At 42.0% G+C, this 23,275-nt stretch overlaps 1 protein-coding gene across 4 annotated transcripts in view; it reads right to left on the bottom strand.

Moving 5' to 3' along the window:
* The window catches only part of KCNK2 (potassium two pore domain channel subfamily K member 2), a 229,902-nt gene that overhangs the window by 150,947 nt on the left and 55,680 nt on the right, over positions 1-23,275 (bottom strand). For 2 of the 4 annotated variants that reach the window (XM_027082984.1, XM_027082985.1), the window contains exons 1-2: positions 8,619-8,782; positions 5,414-5,724 (exon numbers count right to left, since the gene is read on the bottom strand). In XM_027082984.1, coding sequence (XP_026938785.1) covers positions 5,414-5,724; positions 8,619-8,667 — 360 coding nt within the window. In that variant the 5' untranslated portion in view covers positions 8,668-8,782. The other 2 variants (XM_027082987.1, XM_027082986.1) reach the window with 2 other exon arrangements.

Below are 23,275 nucleotides of genomic sequence, written 5' to 3'. Positions count from 1 at the left end.
GTCCCCCTGCACTCCTCATCTCAGAAAAATGGGAACTGTATTCTTTCAGTTTCTTAGGACAAAAATGTTGGGGTTATCTTTGACTCCTCACCTTTGTCCTGCCCATCCCGTCCGTCAGTATGTCTCATTGGCTCTCCTTCCAAGATATATCCAGAATCTGACCATATCTCACAACTTTCTCTACAACAGCCTTACTTCAAGATCCCCTTATCCATCACCAGGATTATTACAACAGCATCATAACTGCTCCCTCTGTTTCTGCCCGCGGCCTCCTGCAGTCTATTCTGAACTCAGCAGCCAGAGTGGTCCTGGTGAAACATAAGTCAGCATAGAACACTCATCTGCTCTAAAAAGCCAAACTCCTGATTCTCACTTACACGGCCCTATAGGACTTGGCCCACATTACCTGCCTGACATCATCTTCTACCACGCCCTCCCAGCATCCTTGCTGTTCCTCTGCAGGCCAGGAATGCTCTCATCTTTGGGACATGCTGGGCCCTCTGCTGAGTGTTATTCCCCAGACTGCCCCTTGGCTAATTCCCTCACGCCTTTCATCTAAAAGTCACCTTATCAGTGACTTTATCTAAAATTAACCACCAAGACCATCCAACGTTTCCCACCCCTCTTCACTACTTCATATTTTTCTCCTGAGACTTATCACTAACATACCATCTTCCCCCAGTAAAATGCAAGCTCGCCAAGGGCAAGAATTTTCAAGTGTTTTATCCTCTACTGTATTTCAGTGCCTGCGACAACGCACAGGGAATTCAACAAGAATTCAATAAATATATATGAATGAATACATGCTTATAGAATTAGTATAGAACAATGTTTTTTTTTTTTTTTTTTAAAGTCTAGTTCATTGGCATTCTAGGAAGGCATGTAGCTCCAAGTATCCCCTGGTATACAACCAATGCCCTCAATGGCGCATCTATTTCAGCTGCAGGGGAACAGGCCTAGGGTAAAGCCCACCTCCTTCCCGTGGAATAAGAGACCTTGCTCTACTCTGTTAGACTCGCTCATGCCGCTGCCCCTCACACCCAGACAATTCAGTTACGCCATGCCCTCTGCCTAGAACATCTACTGATTCCAATTTTTCCTCCAGAGAGCACTGATTCCACACTTAAAATCCAGTTTCCCTTTCACCTCCTCTTCTGTGTCTTCCCAACTCTCACTGGGTGGTTAATTTCTTCCTCAGTAGCCCAGCTCCAATCTGCAAGTAGTTCTATTATAACTAAGTTTATAGCGGTCTCCTCCATTGACTCTGAAGGAGAGAGTACCTTAAGAGAAGCCATGTTTTCCCCCATCAATTTACTTGGCTCAATACCCAGCACAAAGGTCAACACACTGGAAGTGCTCAATAAATGTCACTGAATGAAGCAGTAAGAACAAAACTGAGAAGAGGGAACAGTGCAGAGAATATAATCCCCTCAACTGGAAGACTCCAAAGATCTAGACCTGAGGCCACCACATGACCTTGTGAAATGTGTCAGTTTCTTCACCCAAAAAGTGGATAGAATACCTTCCCCACCTACCTCACAGGGGCGTAGAGCTCAAACGATAAAACAAAAGTCAAATCTCCCATAAGATGTTTTTATTATCAATGTATAGATCATAGATTTTTGCCCCATTTTTTAATCTCAGAATTGACTCAGCAAACATGGAAATAACTAGATTAAAACCAGGTATATCTAATATAACCATGCCTCTACTGGTTTATGACATTCAAACAGGATAAAAGCAGGAGGTGTTGTCCAGAAAGAATATTAAAATCCAGGTTATATACTCTCCATATATATGGAGAGAGAGATATGTTATATAATGTAAATCACGATGTACAGAGGACTATAATTTGATATTTATTACACTCTAATATATGGAATATTAGGGAACTTGAAAGCAAACTTTAATGTTTATTAAATTTTTTTAGGCAGTAAATATAGGAACTAAAATCATAAGCTCTGGAGTCTGTCCATTTAGCTTTGAATAACAGTGCACTGTACCTTTTAGAAAATTAGCTCTTGGAAAATTAGCTCCCTCTGACTCAGTTTCCACCTAAGTTAAATATAGATAATAAGGCACATACCTCATAGGGTTAAGAGAGTTAAAGGAGCTAATACATGGAAAGGGTTAAAATAGTGCCTCGCACATAGTAAGCGCTCATTAAAATTTGGCTATTGTTAATGGTATTCATGACTCTTGAAACTTAAAAATGTTTCCATATATTTTTCTGTACTGGCATCACACTAACAAATGTAACGGAAGTTGAAAAGTCAAAGTTTTCAAAATATTTCATCCCAGAAAAGTTCTCTTTGTCTTGATATCTCTGCCACCACCTCAATCTTGCCTTAGAGGGTCTTTGTCAAAAACAGCACTTAGGGACTTCCCTGGCGGTCCAGTGGTTAAGACTCCATGCTCCCAAAGCAGGGGGCCCGGGGTTCAATCCCTGGTCAGGGAACTAGATCCCGTGTGCTGCAACTAAGAGCCCACATGCCGCAACAAAGATCCCGCGTGCCGCAACTAAGACGGGTACAACCAAATAAATATTTAAAAAAAAACAAACAGCCCTTAGATGGAACACACACGATGGGACTCGATAGCAGAAAAGGAAGTTGCTCTCATGTGCCTTAACGCTCCATTTCCCAATCTCCCCCCCCCACCCCTCCCACCCTGCCCCCAAGCCTAGGCTACCCTGTGATACAACCACAGCATGGAATGAGGTTACCATCACCCACCCAGAGGTGTAATTAATAACTGGAGGCCAGATTAGGTTAACTGTACCTGACGTTGGCCTTACTGCCTGACTAGCCACTTCCTCCTCTTTGCCCACTATTCACAAAAGGAATCCAGAATTCCTTCTCCACCAACATGAGGGCTGAACTTCTAACTTCTCCGTTTTCCCCTCAGCACTGAAAGCCCTGGAAGAGTGGAGACTCCTGGGAATAAAGCCAGACCAAGATTCTGAAGACCTGAACTCTCATCCTAAAGATACTATCTGGGGTAAATCATTCGGTTTCTTAGCCTCCTAATCCTTAATGCTGCGATATTTCTGCCTAATATACCCGCTCATGAGGTTTTAAGGGAGGATTAAAAGGGAAAATAAACACGGGAAAAACACTTGGAAATTTATGAGAACTATACAAATGAAATGTAATTCTAATATATGATTCCTGGCTCATTTGCTTTCCTCCCTATTTAGACACTGACTTTGATCCTTGGAGCTATGCCATTATAAAGATTTCTTTTACAAGAAGAAATTATGTTCAAAGAGAAAAAAATAATTTATTAAAACCACAGGGTTATAAAGGTGAGTGATATGACAATAAATAACAGGCAAACCTCTGCGTTTAAAAACACCCAATAAGCACCAAAATCCTTAAGATTTTTTAAGAAGCAAAGATACTCAATCGGCAATGAATATTAATAAAGCTAAAATGGATTGCCTGTGTAGAGCAAAAAGAAAAATAATTAGGTCATATATTGAGCTCCGTTTGTTCATTCCAAAAACAATGTAGCATTTTTTTCCTGCCCAAGACAAACAACCTCACTTGAGAAAGTAAGTATGCAATTACCTGAATCAGATGCTTCCACCCAATTAAGAGATAAGCAGAGAAGGAAAAATAACAACAACAGCAAATAAACCTAATACGTCTTGAGCACCTAAATGCCTTCCATGGATTATCTCTTTACTCCTTACAGCAACCTTACTTGATAGGTATTCTTCCCTCATTCTAGCTAGACCTAAAGCTTAGAGAGGAAAATTACTTGTTCAAGATGACACCTCTAGGAAAGTACTCAGATGGAATTTAAAACGTCCTATCGAATCCCACAGGTTAGGCTTTTACCACGACTCCATGCTCCCTCCACCAAAATAACATAGAGCTCTTCTTCTAAAACCCAAGGGGAGTGGGGATTCTTTAAAGATTTTTAGTACCTCTAAGGATGATGGGCACAAATTAAGAGTGAAGTGGAAGTGATCTCATGCAGGAACAGACAATGGGGTGGCTGGACTGCTGATATTAGTTGGCAGGTTCACTGTCAGTACTGAAAATGGCACCATCACCTACAAACAGTAGGGAATTCAGTATCTAATTATCTGAAGAACCTTTCCAAAATTTAAGTCAAATAGGTGAGATGCAGAAGTGTCTGAATGTGGTAGGAGCTAAATGAGGATCAGAGAATACTAGCTTTGATAGCTTTCAATAAGACTTGAACTAGAACTTGCGTGTGTATTCTAAAAATAGAGAGGGCTATGGAGGACAGAGGTAGCATTTGGGGATCCATGGCAAGAGGGAATAAAAGAGGAAAGGTCGTAGAACAAGAAACTGGATAAAAATCAATAATAATTTCTTCCCGCAATCGACTATTCCAACTCACTCAAATGATGTAAAACCAAACATAAGATGAGGAAGAAACTGCTCAGTTGATGGCTCACAGATTGTTTTCAATCCCATTTGACATAAATCTGGTAAGAAAAATAGGCTCTATAGGAAAATGAATATATGTACAATTAAAATGTTTCCACCAGTCAGATCTCTCCTTGAAAGAAAATTCTAGGGCTTTCTTCTCGACGAAGATTCTTGGTTGGACCAATGATTTGTTTTAAACAAAAGAAATCTACAACAAAAATATAGCCATCTCCAAGGAGTCTAACTGAAATTTTTAAATCATTCTGGGATTGATAATGTTTTTCCATAAGGGTACTGTTCTGCTTTAGAGAGAACAGTATTATTAAATTAAAACTAAATTAGTTTTTATTCAAAAACTCCATTTTTCTGTGTTACTAGTAAATTGCTTTTAGCTGGGGTCTAGAGAAGCAATGATTAATCACTTCTCCCCAGACACCTAAAAAAGGCAGTTATCAGAGTTATGCTTTGGCTAGATTAAAGAAGTGAGCTATGGCTTGTTAGCCATGAGATGTATCCACCACAAACTCATCTTTTCTATCTTATAATAGCCATTGCCATGATTACTGCGCTTTTCCGCCTTATATTTTCCCCTCACTTGCCACAGCAAAGTTTCTCAGTCGGCAGTGGTCCTCTAACCCTGAGGGCCTCCAGCAAGGTAACCCTGTGTTAACAGAACTGTCCACTGGCAGTTCTAAGACAAGGCAAAGGAAAAGAAAGAAGAGTGACAACAGGACAGAAACAGAGAAACACAAGAGCAGAAGAGGATGAGAAGCAGCAGGGAGTGGGAGAAATAAAGAAGAAGAAAAGATGGCAGAAAGAAGAAAAGAGGGAGGGAGTGCAATGAAGAGAAAAAGAAACTGTGGCCAAGAGGTCTACACTAAGGAGAAAAGTGGGAGAGGACCCCACAGGCACATAGGAGGGCCTAGTACTAAGTTATCGCCTCTTATTCTTACTCGTCTTTGCCCACAGAGGAAACGGAATAACAACTCCTGGGTGCCAGTTACCTGGATGAGTTCGTCCAGCTCAGTCGAATTGACACAGGAGTGCTGGGAAATGAACGTCTGCTTCTGGATCACAATGGTGGTCCTCTGGGAAATCTCGTGAGGCTGCTCCAACGCTTTGAACACTGTGGCTCCGATGATCAGATAGAGGACGACCACCAGGAAGATCGTGGAGACCGTCTTCCATTTCATAACATTAATGGTCGTGTCAGTCTCCACCCGGGAAGCAAGCACGGTGGGTTTCGTGGAGAACGAGAGCCTCGGTTTAGAGTTCTGAGCGGCAGTTTTAGGATCCAGCAAGTCAGGGGCCGCCACTGCCAACAATAGAGAATGGAGGTTAGGTTGAAGGAGGTTAGAGGGGGCTGGCTCGGCTTCTTTCAGGGGTCAGCAAAGGTGGACTGAACTTGCTCTCCTGGTGGAAGCTCCAGAGCCTAAACCAGAAGTATATAAGGGTTCAAGGAAAAGGGGCTGGGTCTTAGCTCTCTGCTGCTATTGGGGTTTCCGATGGGCGGAAAAAAACAGGAAGCGGACTAAGAACCTTTAAAAAAAAAAAAGAATGCCTGAGGGCTTCCTAATTAATTTCAAAATTTATATCTGTCCAACGTGCTAGTCAACACATTTACAGAACTCCTAAGAGTTGATGGTACTCAGCTAGATATTTGAGGGCTCATAAAGAAGGCTAATGGATTAGTCCTGTTCTCAAGAACTTAACACTCTATACCACAAGCCATCAGTGTAAAGAACGTTATCTATTTTTATTTAAAAATTCATTATAATAAAGGAATTGTATTGTAAGTGAATCTGCGATCCAAACGTTGTTGCTCGAAGTAGAACGTTAGTAATTATCTGGTAAAACATGATGGCAAATAAACCACTCAGTAGCTCAATCATTTCTTTTTGCTGTCCTCCAAAGTGGGCTCATGATTAATCACTGTCTGTATTTTGTTATTCAACCTCGGACATCTTTAAAAAAAACAAAAGTATTGCTACCCATTCTGGCACACAATCATAGGTGCAGCCGAGATGACAAGTTCCTTCCATTTCAACAGTGAAATTATCAAGAAAAAAAATTAAAAACATTGCCTCACACCTCAGACCCTACATGCTCTGTACAGAGCTAATTGCTCCATTAGAGTGGATTTATGTATTCTCTTACAAATTCCCATATATTCTGAGGTGACTCTAAATCCATTTATTATCCATCTCAGCTGTTCAAAAATATCATTAATGGATTTCCTTTAGAAAATTCAAGAGATACTAGACTTCCACTCGCTAAGGGGAAAATAAGCCATGTACTACAGAATTGGAAAGGCAACACTGAACCAAAAGGGGTGATAGAATGGCTGAAAGATGGGAGATTTAAAAAAACTCAACCATAATAATCAATTTAACATACATAATTGTTAGAGATATAAGTAAAATTACTTTAGTGTATATAATACAGGTTTAATAAAATGCTAACCTAATCTAAAAGACACTTTTAAGTAAGTATATAAGAAATAATCTATGAAATTGCACCCAAATACCCTACAGGAACCTGAAATTACTCGAAAATAAGAAGTGTCGATTTTCACAGGGCTACATACCTTGCCCTCTTGACTACCACTGTGAGTTAAATGTAGGACTACCACAGCTGGAGTTCATAAAATAAATCATCTGTTGCCCATCGGAAAGAAGCTTTGCAAGCAAAGCTACGTGAAGCACCAGACCTAAGTAAGCAGTGTTGTATAATGATGACAGATAAGAGGGCTCCTCAATCAGCAAAACTCTGAATGGTTCTGACTTTGAGAAGTCGGAGCTCTGATGACTTAACTGTACCCCTGTCTCCAAGCGGAGATTCCACATACCTACAGCTCATTTCAGCAATTTCCAATGGTTCAACCTGCTATAACAAGTATGTACACATTTTCCTCCTGATACAGTCAGCTGCTCCAAATAAAGCCACAAACTAGCAGACGCCTTTCACACGTGATATTCATAAAGGCAACTTCACCCAAAATTAGCACTGGATACATGTTTAATGTTTTAATTTTTTGAAACATTTTAACAGAAATGTTGATAACAGCTAAAATCACTGTCATCTGCTGTCTAGCCACTCCACCCCACCTGCAAGCTGCTTAGTGAGTCTCAGTGAAAAATAAAGGTCATAATCTAAAATTAAGCCATCTTTGGAATAAAAATAACAGAAAATCACATAGAAGCTCCATATTATCTCTCTGAAGGAAGCTTTCCAAGCGTTCTCTGTGCTCTCATATTTCTGATCTTTCACATCACTGGTTTCTGGTCTGCGGAACTGGAAAACACCAAGACTGTTTACCTTGATGCTCCCAAATCCTACTCCTAGACTGCAGTGCTAAACTAAGGTATTATTGATATAACATGCTTTGGGGGAAAGGGGACAGGTTTTTTTTTTAAGATTGTGGCTGTATGTTATTAAGTTAATACATTTCCTGATGGATTTTAATTCTTTTAAGCTATTGCCTTATTTTTTAATTAGCAGAAATATATATAATACATATTTGGCGGACAGAATGGGCAGAAACTAGTGAAATACCAAAATAAAAAACAACAGCCTTTCCCCTCGGTCTAATATGGGGTACCCTCTGGGTTTCCATCTCCCCGTCGTTTGATGTATGATCATGAAGAGAAGCTCCTTAGAACAAGGAATCAAAGATTCACCCCTTCCACACACTCTCCCGGCACCATCACTACCTCCCTTCTCTGCCTCCAGCACCTCACAGAGTCCTCTTAATCCTGGTCTCCCATCCTCACCCAGGTATGTCTTCTTCGCTCCCGGCCACAACTGACGACTCAATACCAGGAGAAATGAGCTTTTTTCAGCACCACTGCCTATACCACCACGCAACGGGCAACAAGTGTGACCAGGGTCACCATGCGTCCTGCCCGTCGGCTACTCCCAAGAGCTGACCCTCCTCCTCCTTCGGAAACTCCCCCAAGTGTCCCAAACCCATACCCAAGGCAGATGCAAAACCCCCAGGCACCAGCGGGAGAGTGGGGAGAAGCAGCCAGGAGAGGATCCGGGGATAGATTTGCCTCCAACCCCAGATTATGACCCAACACCTTGGACGGGAAACGAAGGTGGAAAACGTCCGCTTGCTGCCGGCGGGGCTTTTGCAGCCCTCCCCGGACTGGTTGGGGCTGAAAGCCCGCGGCGGGAGGTGGGGAAGAGGGTACCTGGGGGTCTCACCTTCTCCTGCTCTATGGCCGGGTCTCTCCCGCGAGGCGCTGGGAAGCATGAGGCATGCAGCATTCACAATGTTTTGGGGTTTTTTTGTTTTTGTTTTTGTTTTTTGGGTTTTTTTTTTTTTTTTTTGAAAAAGACGGACTTGAAGCTTTTACAAACACGCCATTGTACTCACTTCTTATTCAGAGACGGGCTGCGCGCTCCGAGCTGCATGGGCAGGCATTTTCCCCGGCTTTGTTTTACAAGGTGGGGAGAGCGGGGCTGGACGCGGGAGGGAGGGTGGGGGGAGCGTGAGAAGAAACGGAATCGCGGGAAGGAGGGGACACCGGCGGGCCGGGCAGAGGGCGAGGCCGAGGCCAAGTTGGGCTGGGGCGCCGCCGCCCCCGCGCGCGCCTGCGGCCGGGCCCGGGTCACCAGGAGAGCGCCGGCCACCCGGGTCCCGCGCCGGCCAGCAGCCGCCGCCGCCGCCGCGCTCTCCGCCCCGGGCTCCGCGCTGGCCGGGCCCCTGCGCTGCGCGGCGCGGGGGTGGTGGGTGCAGCCCGAGCCGCAGTGCGCCCCGGCGTCTTTGTGCGCGAGCCTCGCTCAGCCCCTCTTCGCATGTCTTTGTGCGTCTCCCAGGCAGAGCCCTCCGTGCCCCGGGGGTGGAGGTGGGGTGGAGGTGGCACGGTCTCCGCGCGCCCGGCGCCCTCCAGCCCGCAGCTCGGCCGCCCCCCGCCGCTCTCCCTTCCAGGCTCGCTCCTCTCGCCCCTCGCTAGTTCCTTTCCCTCCTTTCGGAACTCCCTCCCTTTCCCACCCCTCCCACACCCCACCCCGTCTCACCGCCTGGGCTCTCCTCGCCGCACCTCCTGCGAGCCCAACCCTCGCCTGCGTCTCCCTCGCCTCTTCCAAACTACCCCTCAAGCCGCCTCCCCACCTGGGGGCATAGCCATTGGATTCACCTGCAGTCTCTCCTTTCGGCCCCTTCCACTAACCCTGCCCCCTCCCTAGATCCTCACTCACTTTATCGGGCACAATTGGCTCCAGCCCATCTCCTTCCAAGTCGGGTCGCGGGGGTGTGGGACCGAGCTTTGGGGAGCGGGTTCCTGGACCCCAGCACGTGGGCATCCTGCCCTCCCTCCGACCGCCCCCCCCCCCCCCCCCAGGGTTGTACAGAGACGTACACCTGAAACCCTTGCAGTGGAAGCGGTAATGAGGATGCTGATTTCTTCCAGTCTGCGCTTGGATAAGGGTTATCAAGTCACCACCAACCACCACCCCATCTCCAAGGGTGCTCGACCTAGGCAGCTAGCTCTGATGGGCAGAGTGTTACACGAATGGGGAAAGCACCGGCAGCCAGGGTGAAGACATTTAGGGAGGCTAAGGGAACGGAAGAAAAATCTATTCGGTCCCAGGGCGAGACCCCTTTTGCTGGGAAGAGAGGTTGCGAATGTGGTCGGTAAAGCAGCGGGGTGCGAGACCTCAGACCTCAGTCTGAACTCGGCGCTCCCCGCACACCTCCGCATCAGGATCCCAGCTTGGCAGGTACCAGACTCCGCCCAGACTAGCAGACGGCCGCGTGGGGACAGCTGAACTCCTGGCGACCCCGGTGCGGGAACCGAACCCGCAGAGGAAGGAGAGAAAGCGCACAGAGAAAGGGCTGCAGCTGTAATGAGCGAGTCTTCTCACCGCACACATGATATAGTGGAACTTCAGCTGGTTTGTAAACTCTTTTCTTCCTTCCCACTTTCGCAGCGGAATCCCCTGCTGACCTCCACCCTCCCACCTCTGCCGCTGTGTGAGTTTATCTTCCAGAACTGCTGCTCGGTCAGACTGGAGTATTTCCCCACTTACCAGGAGAATTTCGTAGCGAAAGCTATAGACGTGAAGGAGGTAAGGTAGAACAGAAAGACTGTCGATTGTAAAAAGAACGTTGTAAACCTTTCGCGAGGCTGTGGCTGTCTACGATTTGAAATGCCAAATTACTTTCTAAATTCCAGAATAGGTTCAGCCTGGCTGTCTCCTTCTTTCTCCTATTAAAAATGTCCTCCTTATTAGGAATTCCTTCCTGCTGGAATTGAAACATGTTTTTCTCGACTTCTGCTCTCAATAATAGTATAATCGGATGTCCTTTCTCAAATGTGAATGCTGACTTAAAACCCTTTCAGACTCTCTGGGTCACAGGTAATATGCTTCCTGATCTGGCTTCTCTTTTTCATTCCTGGTCCTCCTGGCTACTGTCATCTTCCCTCACACACCTTCTGCAGTCCTCTCCCCAACTTTACATGACTAAGACACTGCATCAGTAGGGTTCTCCAGAGAAACAGAACAGATAAGATGTATTCGTGTGTATATAAATTTTATTTTAAGGAATTGACTCACACAACCACGGGGGCTGTAAAGTCCATCTGAAATCCCCAGGGTAGTTCTGGAAAATCCGGCAAGAGGTAATGCTTCAGTCTTAAATTTCTTTTCCGGGAAACCTCAGTGTTTGTTCATAAGACCTTCAACTGATTATATGTGCCCTACCCACATCATCAAGGGTGATCTTTCCTTAAAGTCCGACTGTAGATGTTAACCACATCTACAAAATACCTCCACAGCAACACCTAGGTCAGTGTCTGATTAGATAATTGGGTGCTATAGCCTAGCCAAGTTGACACATCAAACTAACCATCACAGGTATTACCTTCCAGATCCCGCAGCAGTTAAAGTTTCTCGTAAATCCTAGTCAGGTGTTTCACTATTTGCTTCCCAGGACAACTTACGCTTCTATTTTTGCACTTGTCACATTGTGTTGTGCTTCTTTAAACTAGACTGTAAGCTCAGTTAGGGCATAAACCATGTCTTTCTGTTCCCCACAGTATCCACAGTAACCAGTGACTAGCGCTAAATACATGTTTGATAAACATCTGAATGAAAGTGAGATGGCAGACATCATTTATCTGGCCTCCTTCTAGATATTTGGAACTAGGTATCTTACATTTATAGGACATGAGATAAATCCACCACTTACAAAATCATTTTCTACCCGATCACAGGCTTTTTGTTCTCTGAGTAAAATGATCCCAAACACTTTGAGTATTCTCTTTTTTTTTTTGCACTTTTCCCCTTTTGCTCGGTGATTCTCTTTTGTTCCATCTGGGTCTTTTGCAAATTTAGCCACACCTTGCTAAGCACTGGTCCTCTGTCCAACTGGCTAATACTTACTGAAGTGTGGGATTAACTCATAGTTTAAATATGCCTGTGTGGTGCATCCCTTCCTCATGGGATGTAAGACTCACCACCAATCCCAAATGCTGATTTGCCATTTTCCCTCCTTTTCTCTATCAAGTCATGTGCGGCAGTGGTCCTCCATGTTCCCCTTGCATTATTCTCACGTTAGGCACACATATATGTAGAGGGCTGAGAGTAGGGGGCCACGGATTTACTTTACAGGGACATTAAAATAAGATTTGAAAAAGAAACAAACAAAATTCCAAACTGTAGCATTAGCAGGAATCATTCCAACAAGCTAGCCTCAACCTCACAAATTATTCAAAAGAACCAAGAAACTAGTCCCCACACTGACTCTAGCCCTGCTTTCTACTGCAGCCGCTCACAGCCCCCTCAATTTAAAGACCCCTACCCCTTTAAGAGCCACCTTGCACTTACTGTGTTTCAAGTAAGAGGGAAAAAAGGGGATAGACTAGTTTGTGTATTGTTGCAACTGGAGAAACAAGGAAATGGGATGGTTTATCCTGTTTAATTTTATGTCTGCATTTCTCATACATATAAATCCCACCAAACTGTCATAGAAAAACTAGATGGACTCTATTTCTTTCATGCTGCCAGACCCAGGCTACTCAACACCCATTAACTTTATTTTAATGGACAGGAAAACCTGAAATATGTAATAAAGAGATTTAGCGCCCCCAAATTCTATACTCCCCTCCTTCCAGTGCTTCCAGAGTTGCTGTTATGCTCCAACCAGCAGCAAGAAATCTACAGGACTTCACTTTCATGTTCAGTTTCTTTTTTGACCTTGGCCTACTCCTAGTTAAAACAAAAAGTAAACAAAAAAAGAGCATGCCACTGTCTTTTCCATAATTCCATTCACACCTAGAATTTTGGAGTTAAGGTGACTTCTGTGGGTATCCTAACTCTGCCATTTGTGAACAATGTTGAGTTTGAGGGAGTCCCTTTGTCTCCCTGACCATCAGTTTCGTCATCTGCAAAACAGGGATACTACACTGAACCCACAAGAGATTGTTGTAAGAATTAAACACATATGTGTTTAACGTTGTAGGTCCTCAAAAGAATTTCATTCTCTCTTGTGCTTGACCTAACCCAACGAACCAGGGGGCTCCCGGCCTAGCAAGACCACCAACAAATTCCAACTCTATAATAAATCTTGGCATTTATTTAATCTTCTGGATAACACAATTGCACAGGTCTAAGATGAGGAAGAATGAATCACTTTTGTCAAATATCTACTGAGTGCCTACCCAGTACCAAACAGGAGCTCTGTGGATATAGCAAGGTTGCTGCCTTCATTAAGCTTATGGTCTAGAGAGGGAAGGTGCTAAACAAACTTAAAATTCTAATCAATGCAATAAGTAGAAGGTACAGATTACAAGAGCATATAATGCCGGAGGGTCCGGCAGGCCTGTCAAAAGAAGTGACATTACAGTTGAGCCCTGAAGATGAGCGTGGGTGGAGAGGAAGAGGCATAATGTAAGGAAAGAGCTTCCTCGGGAGAAGGAAGAACGTGTGGCAGGAAGAAGCTTGGAGAATTTGGGGAGCTCAGAGAGTGAGGAGTGGTGATAGACAGTGATCAAGCTAGAAAGGCAGGCAGAGACCAGGTCATAAGGCCTTGGATTTTAGTTAATGGGACTTTGATGAATTTTCAGCAGAGCACTAACTTCATCAGATGACATTTAAAAGAAATCACTCTGGTTGCTACAGGGAGAACAGAAAGAAGGTGAACACAAATGAAAGCATGTTTAGATGCTGTTGCTTTAGTCCAGGTGAGAGATTCATGGTGACTTGTATGGGAGTGGAAGAGAGGATATGAGAGGTGGCAGCAGTAGGTCATCAGGCCTCTGTGATCCACCGGGTATGGGGCGGTGAATGCTGAGGGAGAGGGTGGGCATTTTCCAAGAGGTTCTAGTTCATGTAAACTTAGAGAAGACAACAGCATAGGCAGTACTTCAGTGAAATGCCTGCCTGATGTGGTCCCTCCAGGGACACTTACCTTCCCCCGTTATGGCTGTTACGGTTCTTGTGGGACTCATCCCTGATTGTCAGTGTCATGTGTGTCCTGGGTCTCAGCCAACACAGTCATGATTCCTCAGCCTTTCAGCTGGTTCAAGCACGGGGCTGTGACCCACTTAGCCAACGGAACTTATGCCAGGGTTTCTGAGGAAAGAGACTTTCATGCTACATCACTGATCTTGAACCTGAAAGTCTTGGAGACTGTTATGACAATAAGAGAAGAGAAGCTACCTGAGAATGGAGCCAGTACAGAGCAAATAGAACCAAAATGACCAGTTCTTTGTGACTACATTTTATCAATCACCTGTATCAAACTACACCATAAGCCATACAAATTTTCTTTTTGTATAAGCCAAATTTGTCTTGAGCTTTCTGATACTAGAAAGTCCTAATCAAAACATTACAAAGCAAGGAACTAGAGAAAGTGAGAAATGATTTACCTATATGGGGTCTCTAGGTTGACCTCCAATGATTCCTGCCACCTGGTATTCCTGCCCTGTGTTATGAAACCCTCCAGCCCCCTTGAATGTGAGCTGCTAATGAACAGAATACATCGCAAGCAATGGGATGTCCCTTCCAAGGTTAGGCTTCCCTCTTGTGCGTACTCTCTCACTCTCTCTTGCATCTCTCACTCTGGTGGCAGCCAGCTGCCATGTCATAAGGCAGCCTTGAGGAGAGGCCCAGGTGGACCTGGAAGTGGATCACCTGAGGTCTTCTAACAGCCATGTAAGTGAGCTTGGAGGCTTCCTTCCCCATTCTAGCCATGAGATCACTAGAGTCCTAGATAACAGCTTGAGTGCGGCCTCTTGAGAGACCCTGAGCCAAAACCACCCAAGTCAGTTCCTTCCAAATTCTTGAGCCTCAAAAACTGTGAAATCACCTGGAGGAAAACATAGGCAGAACACTCTCTGACATAAATCACAGCAGTATTTTTTTGGATCCATCTCCTAGAGTAATGGAAATAAAAATAAACAAATGGTACCTAATTAAACTTAAAAGCTTTTGAATAACAAAGGAAACCATAAACAAAATGAAAAAACCACCTGCAGAATGGGAGAAAATATTTGCAAAACAATGCAACCAACAAGGGATTAATTTCCAAAATATACAGACAGCTCATACAACTCAATATCAGAAAAACAAACAACCCAATCAAAAACTGGGTGGAAGACCTAAATAGACATTTCTCCAGGGAAGACATACAGATGGCCAACACACACATGAAAGGATGCTCAACATCGTTAATTATTAGAGAAATGCAAATCAAAACTACAATGAGGGATCACCTCACTCTGGTCAGAATGGCCATCATCAAAAGTCTACAAATAATAAATGCTGGAGAGGGTGTGCAGAAAAGGGAACCCTCCTGCACTGTTCCCGGGAATATAAACTGGTGCAGCCACTGTGGAGAACAGTATGAAGGGTCCTTAAAAGACTAAAAATAGAGCTACCACATGATCCAGCAATACCATTCCTGGGCATATATCCGGAAAAGATGAAAACTCTAATTTGAAAAACTACATACACCCCAGTGTTCACTGCAGTAGCCAAGCTAGAGAAGCAACTTAAATGTCCATGAACAGATGAATGGATAGAGAAAATGTGGTGTATATATACACAATGGAATACTACTCAGCCATAAAAAAGAGTGAAATAACGCCATTTGCAGCAACATGGATGGACCTAGAGGTTTTCATACTAACTGAAGTAAGTCAGAGAAAGACAAATATCATACGATATCACTTATATATGGAATCTAAAAAAAGTGATACAAATGAATTTATTTATATAATAGAAATAGACTCACAGACATAGAAAGCAAATTTATGGTTACCAAAGGGGAAAGGTGAGGAGGAATAAATTAGGAGTTTGGGATTAACAGATACATACTACTATATGTAAAATGATAAACAACAAGGACCTACTCCATAGCACAGGGAACTATATTCAATATCTTGTAATAACCTGTAATAGAAAAGAATCTGAAAATAACTGAATCACTTTGCTGTATACCTGGAACTAATGCAACATTGTAAATCAACTGTACTTCAATTTAAAAAAATTAAAAAAAAACTGTGAGACCAAAAATGTTTCTTGTTTTCGGGTGCTAAGTTTTGGGGTAATTTGCTATGCAGCAATAGATAGTAATACAACCTCTAAGAGTTAAATTCCAAGTAAGCTTATAAAGTGTCAGTCAGACCTGAGTTATGCAAGTTACTTTAAGAAGGCAATTCCTCAAAGGCCAAAATGCATTCATTTTGAAGTATTCATAAACCTAAAATTAGAATATGTCAATCAGAAGGGAAGTTGGACATCATTAGAAGAATAGCAAAGGAAGCAAAGAGGTAGGTGTTAGAAGTGCCCATACAAGCACTGTCTCAAGCAGTAGGTCTCAAGCTTGAGTGTGCATCAGAATTGTGTGGCGTGCTTATAGGACACAGATTGTTGAGCCCAGTGCCAGAGTTTCTGAGGCATTATGTCTGGGGTGAGGCCTAAGAACTGGCATGAATAACAAGTTCCCAGGCGATGCTAATGCTACTAGTCCAGGGAGCACACTTTACGAATCCTGGAGGAAAAGCAGAATTTGGGTTCACTCTGCTCTGATACCTCATAATCACAGAGGTGGTTTTTGCAGTGGTAAGAGATTGGGCTAGATGACAACTCAGGCCCTCTGCCACCGTGGCTGGCAATCACAGCAGGCACTGGCACATATCACCATTCACTCTCACTATTAAGCACCTTCTGTGTATCAGAAAGGCATTTTCCTAGCATTTGGGGATATACAGTAGCAAAGAAGACACACCAAATCTTTGCAATCATGGAGTTAAAATAAGGAAAGAATGACACTAGTAAAAGCATGTACATGGCTATTTGTAAAACATCATTGAGTCATTGAGGAGGTTTCAGATTAAAGTACCTCACCCTGAAAAATTTTTTTAAATGTCATTTTTTTCATAAAACTTTGCAAAATCAATCAAAATCAAGGTTAATTTTGTGAAAATTAAAGTCACTCTAAAATATACAACACTCAGCAATATCTTTTTTAATGGCTTTATATATTTGCTTACTTTAAAGTAAACACATACACAAAAATATGAAGAAAGATAAGATTTTTACATGTAAATAAGAATCTCTTTTATAATGGTAATTCTTAGTCCCATGTGATTTCTTTTCAGTTTTAAAAATTTATGTAAGTCAAAACACCCAACTTTTGCATATAAACATCAGTTCTTTAATCAGTGTACACTTAAGTGTTAATTATTAAAGTAAGCTGATATTCATATATAATTTTGCTCAACAGGGAATAAGATTGACTAAGGATGCTGTAAAGTAAAGAAATCCTTATAAAATGGTACTCTGTTATAATAGATTAAATTCAGAAAACATTAGAATTTACATAGTTTACAAAGAAGAAATTCTACTCCAGATTTTCTTTCTCCTTTCGAAGTTGAGTATCATAAACTATCACTAGGAAATGAACATTTTGCTAATATATATCTAGACTAACAATGAATTCATTAGATAATTGTTTAAGTCTGCCAGTATTAGGCAAACAAATTATATCAAATGTGATGCTTTTTATTAAAATCAGGCATAAAATCCAGAGAGAACTAGAATTAAAATTTTTATTGATGGCTTTCATTACCTCCTGAATTCTCAGCACATCCAGTACTTTTTTTAAAACTTGTATTTGTTGTGAAGGTTTGCCAATCCAGCATTTTGCCTTCACCTGAGACTACAAATTCTGACACCAATGAAGAACAAATCAATTCAATTTCTCTTCTAAAATTAAGTCACAAGATATAAAGGCAATAAAAAAGCAAATGGAGAATGCGAAGATTTGGAATCTCCTAAAGATATTTGTTAATGTGTTCAATAACCAAAGACCTTAATTTCACCATTTATGTATAGAATCTAGCTTTCTCTCATACCTTTTTGTGTCTATGATTACATGAGCACATACAAGCCTCGCTCAAGGCCATCTACTAAGTTTATGGAAGAATTGAGGTTAAAAACACATCCATCACCCAAGGCATGTTTGTTCTATAAGAAAGCACTAAAACAAAGAAGAAAGCAGCTTTTGGTAGAATTTTTTAAATTGTTAAGATGATTGTGTGATCTCTCCAAATTCTACAAAGTGATCAAGGCGAGAACACTACCACCACCACCACCCGTCCCCAGGACCTTCACCAGTGGCTTCAACTCCACTAATCTCTGATCCATTCTCCATACTGCAGCCAGATGAAGTTTTTAAAATAAAATCTGGTTAAACTGAAGCCCTGATTAAAAGCATACACGAACTTCCCACTGCCTTCACCATAGAGACTAATAGGCTAAGGGCATTCTCAGGGCCTCAAAAATCCTTGCCCTGTGAATAATAACAGTAACAGTAAGAAGAGGAATCATAACAACAGGTAACATCTAATGAGGCATTTGCACCAGCCCTTCGTTCAAGACCATTTCATTTACTACTTCATTTACTCCTCATAATAACCATATGAGGTTATTATCCTCAGAGAAGTTAAAGTAACTTCCCCAAAGTAACATAGCTGGTAAATCAATACAACTACTATATAGGGCCCAGCTCACCAGCTTTTCTTTTCGTTTCCGGTTTCTTGAGTATCCCCTACTCCTTCTTTCCTTAGAGCCTTAACACATACCAGTCCTTCTAGCCTAGACTGTGCCTGTTTCCCTCACTACTAGAAAATAACATACATATAAATAACATACATAACATACATACATAGAGAAACATAACATATTTCTCTAGACCTCAGCTAAAGCATACCTTCCTCAGAAAATGCTCCATCACCTCCTAACAAGATCAGCCCACCACCCCAACATATACACTCTCATAGCACTCTGTACTCCCCCTCATTTTCCTGGTCACAAGTGTTATTAAACTACTTCTTCAGATTATTATGTAGTCACTGCCTATATTAGTTTTCTAGGGCTGCCGTGACAATGGTCCAAACACTTGGGTGGCTAAGAACACCAGAAATTTTGATCTCAGTTCTTGAGGCTAGAAATCAGAAATCAAGGTGTCAGCAGGGCCATGCCCCCTCTGACAGAACTAGGGGAGAATCCTTCCTTGCTGCTTCTAGCTTCTGGTATTTGCCGGTGATCCTTGGCATTCCCCGGCTTGTGTATACATCACCAATCCCATGGCCATCTTCTCCTTATATGTCTTCACATTGTTTTCCTTGTTTGTGTCTGTCTCTCTGTCCCAATTTCTCCTTTTTTTAAAGGACACCTGTCATACTAGATTAGGGCCCATCCTAATAACCTCATTTCAACTTAATTACCTCTGTAAAGACCCCTTTTCCCAATAATGTCACATTCTCAAGTACTGGGGTTAGGACTTCAATATACCTTTTGGTGGGGACACAATTCAACCCATAACATTGCCTATGAGACTAAAACAAGTTCCAAGAGAGAAGGGATCTTGTCATCTTATTCCTTAGCACAATATCTTACATATAATAGGCACAAAAATCAATACTGATTAAATGAATGAAAGCCCATTATTAAGAGGTATTATTGAAAGAATCCTGCAGTTGATTAGGGCTCAGAATCGCTATGCCTATAGCATCAGGCAGGAACATACATGCACAAAGTGGGTCTAGTGAACCAGTGAACTGGAGGAGATATTCTAGTCATCTTTAGTTGATTATTGCCATGAAAGAACATAGATCCAGTGTGTTAGACCTTCCAATTTTCCAAGAGAAGTCAGATATCCAAATTGTTTTAGAAGAAACCTTTCAATTTCAAAATGGGGGCCACTAAATCCATTTTCAAAAATAAACGGTGATAACGGCAAATAAAACATATCTGTAGGCTGCACATGGTCCTGAAGCTCTCTGATTTCAGCCTCTGGGTTCAGGTAACATTAGATGCCCTGTGAGGTCATATCTGCAATGAAATGCAATAATTCCATTTTCTAGGCTATGGTAAGTGTTGAAACACCTCACTTCAATTGTAGTCATGTGGGGCTGGCACTAGGGTAAGGCTAGTGAGGCACTCCCCTGGGGCACAAAATTTAAAGGGGCATCAAAAACACAGCTAAATAATATTTTAATACAGTAGTTTTTAAAATCAATGTGAAAAATTCATGATGAACAAAAAGTTCAAAATTTTAAATAAAGAGGATCCAACCCTGCACTGGCACAAGTTGGCCTCACGAGCCCCACCCTAGTCCTGGCTCTGCTGCCTTGTTTCACTGATACTTACCCTCCCTGCTAGATCACACATGGGAATTCTCTTCTGTTGCATAAGCTCCCCTTTCCTGGAGCTCCAGGTACTATGCTATATTACAGAAGAAGCAACCCCTCACTCACCCAAAATTCTGTGCCCAAACATGCATTACTGCACTGTACTGCAAGATGAAGCAACTTACACTTCCTGTGGATTCTCAAGTTTATCTCCCTCCTTTGAAAGAATGTATCTTGAACGCTGTTGTTTCTTCTCCTCTGAGATGGTGTAACTCACTTCTGATGAAATTTCCTTAATTATACTTTTCTCTCAGGTTTCAGCTTAATACCTGTTTACTTCTGCCACATGGCTAGATGCTTCAGATGGGGATCTGGCTCTAGCCCTAAAACAGCTTGCTAGTGGAGTCCAACAGATGCAGGTTAGTTACCATGGAATGTTCTTATGTTGGTTCAGCTTTCAGCTTGCAAATCACATCTGAAATGTTTTAAAGCTAGACAATACAGAGAGCACCGTGACCTTTCCTAAGCAGCCACTCAAAATACAGACCTTCTCATCCATCATCACCACAAACCCCTCCATGAGATAATTAATGTGCACAACTGGGTAATAAATTAGGGCACAATGTTAATTCAGGGTTGTCACAATCTCTATAAAGCTTTTCTCAAACCTTGAGAGTCAGATGTCAACATCACACCAGGACTAACACAGCCAATTATGCAAATATATTTATGAGCTGTCAAAGCATCCATTGGGAAAACAGTTGGAACCAGCATAGAAACTTCACTACTACATAATCCCTGTAACTATAATTTGAATAAGAACAAGATATGATGAAGTCCCAAGTTCCTGTGAAATCTGGGTCTTTAGATATTAGAAAATAAAAAATATAGTTAGACAATTAATTTAATTTGATCAGGACAGTTGTCTGATCATATACCCTGACTCTTCTCCTCTGTGAAACCTTCCCTGTTCTTTACCTCTGATAAATTTGATCACAATTGCCCATGGATCCTTATATAAATTCATAGCACCGCTTACTCTTGTGTATACATTTGTCTCTATGTCCTGCTTTCTCTACTAGACTAAAGGCTCTCTGAAGACAACTATCTCATCTGAATTCTTTTTGATTTTCTTAGAACACACAGTAGGTATGCAAATGTTTTTTGGCTCGGTATGAATAAAAGACCACCACCATCCCAACACACACAAAATCACCAGCTCTTATGACTTTCAAAGAAGGATTTCATAACTGTGACATTTATCATCAAAAAGCATTTAATTCACATGAAGGTATTTTCAGTACATTGAAAGTCACTGTATTTCTTCCATGTCCTTTATTATCCCATATAATTCTATTATCACACAGATTCACATGAAGGTCAGCATAGTCACTGGTAAAGACTGTGAGCTGCCTAGTTTCAAATCCAGGCCCAGCCACTTATTAGCCGTGCCTTATTTCCTCATCTGTGAAATGGGGGTGCAAAGTAGTCATCCTCAACTTGTTAATGAGACCTAAAAGAGTTGATGCTTGAAAAGTATTTAGAAAAGTGCCCTAAATAGAGTAAGAACTCAGTAAACAATGATCGCTACTAATAGTATTATTCCCAGTGATAGCACTAAATCATGGAGAGAGGGAAAGAAGATGGATCTGAGGTAAGAAGTGAAACAAAAAGGAAGAGGTCATTAATCTTCTGGGGCTTGGCCAGCAAACACCTGGAAGCTGGCTTTTAGGAACCAAATGAGCAATTGGGATTCAGGGAGGAAAAGACAGCTGCAAAAGATGGAGTCAAATTCCAGCACTTCTGTTCTAGAAAGAAGAGAACTCTGCAACTCAGGCAGCTTCTTCCCAGGCAGGAAGCCTTTCCCCTTCCACCTGATGGGAGAGAAGTCCGTACCAGGATGTGGCCAACAAAGGTGGATAAGTGAGATCCAGTTGGGTTAGGAAGGGAATAGTAGGTGGGTTCACAAGGCTGTACTGGGAGCCCAGAAACAGACTTAAAGGTCTCTTCTCATCGTTATAGATGTGGTGTTGCCACTTTCTTTATCATGCACATACTCAGATCTCCCTTTGGCTATGGCCCCAACGTTTTGGACTGTTGCTATCTGAAACTAGCCCTTAAATTGTGTTGACTTTACTTTCTATCTCCTTAGCAACTATGATTGCTTTAAATGCTTCCAGGTTTGCTTGATTATTTTTTCCCTTTCATTGTTATCAATGTTGTTTTCTGGACACAGATAAAACTCTTCTTTTCCACAAACAGGTTTTTGGTTCAGGTACAACTTTTGGAACCCCAAGTTGTTTGGTTGCTAAGGGGACCAATGTATGCAAATAACATATAAATACAATAAGGCTCCTGGGAATGGAGTTTGCTGTTGAGCCAACAGGTGTCATGTGTATTTAATCCTGTGACTCAGATATTGTACCTGTTCCCTCTTTGCAAATTTATCAGGGATCGCTCTTATTTTTCTCACCCTGGTATCATGTTACGCTCATTTTAATTAAAATTGAGATGTCAAATATTTACTGTTCTATTTTTAACAATTTTTGATGAAAATCTGTCACCAAGCACAGCTATGAATAGAACAAACTCCTTTTTTCCTGTTTTTATATCTACCCCAACAGTAGAATGCTGTTTTGTGGTAGTTTTTCTTTGGATGAAAGTTGGGTAGAAAAAAACTTTATTGTTTTCCATTAATATTTTCTCAAGAAGGGGAACCAATAGTGCGCTGTTCAGATTCCAAAATGCCTTGCCAACCTTCTTGGTAATTAACTATAGTGTTTCCTTTGCCTGAAGTGATGGATGTCATTTGCACCATCTTCATATGTGGCATTACATTCTTCATATACTGTATCCACATATTTGGGGCAATATAGATTTTAACTCCCCATGTCTTTCCTGCTACCCTTGACCCTGAATTCTGAGTTTAGGGTAAGTACTCTTTTACTATGCTCCTATAACATACAGTAGGCATTCAATAAAAATTGAACCACTGTTATTTTTTATATAGGGTTATACTTAAAGCTCTAGGGATTGGGTGGTAAAAATACAAAAACCTCTCTGTAGAGATTTATCTAGCTAGGAAAACAACATTTCCATGAAAAAAAAATGAATCATAAAGACAGACCTAGAAGGGAATATAAGGGAAACATCTGCTAAGGTACATAATAAATATTTATTTAAATATTGGCTTGGCCAAAAAGTTTGTTCAGGTTT

This window comes from Aethalodelphis obliquidens, unplaced genomic scaffold (assembly GCF_003676395.1).
Source record: "Aethalodelphis obliquidens isolate GAN/ISIS:26980383/991018 unplaced genomic scaffold, ASM367639v1 scaffold48, whole genome shotgun sequence".
Classification (NCBI taxonomy): domain Eukaryota; kingdom Metazoa; phylum Chordata; class Mammalia; order Artiodactyla; family Delphinidae; genus Aethalodelphis; species Aethalodelphis obliquidens.
Note: the sequence above shows the minus strand (reverse complement) of the source record. Positions and strands in the feature narration are given on the sequence as shown.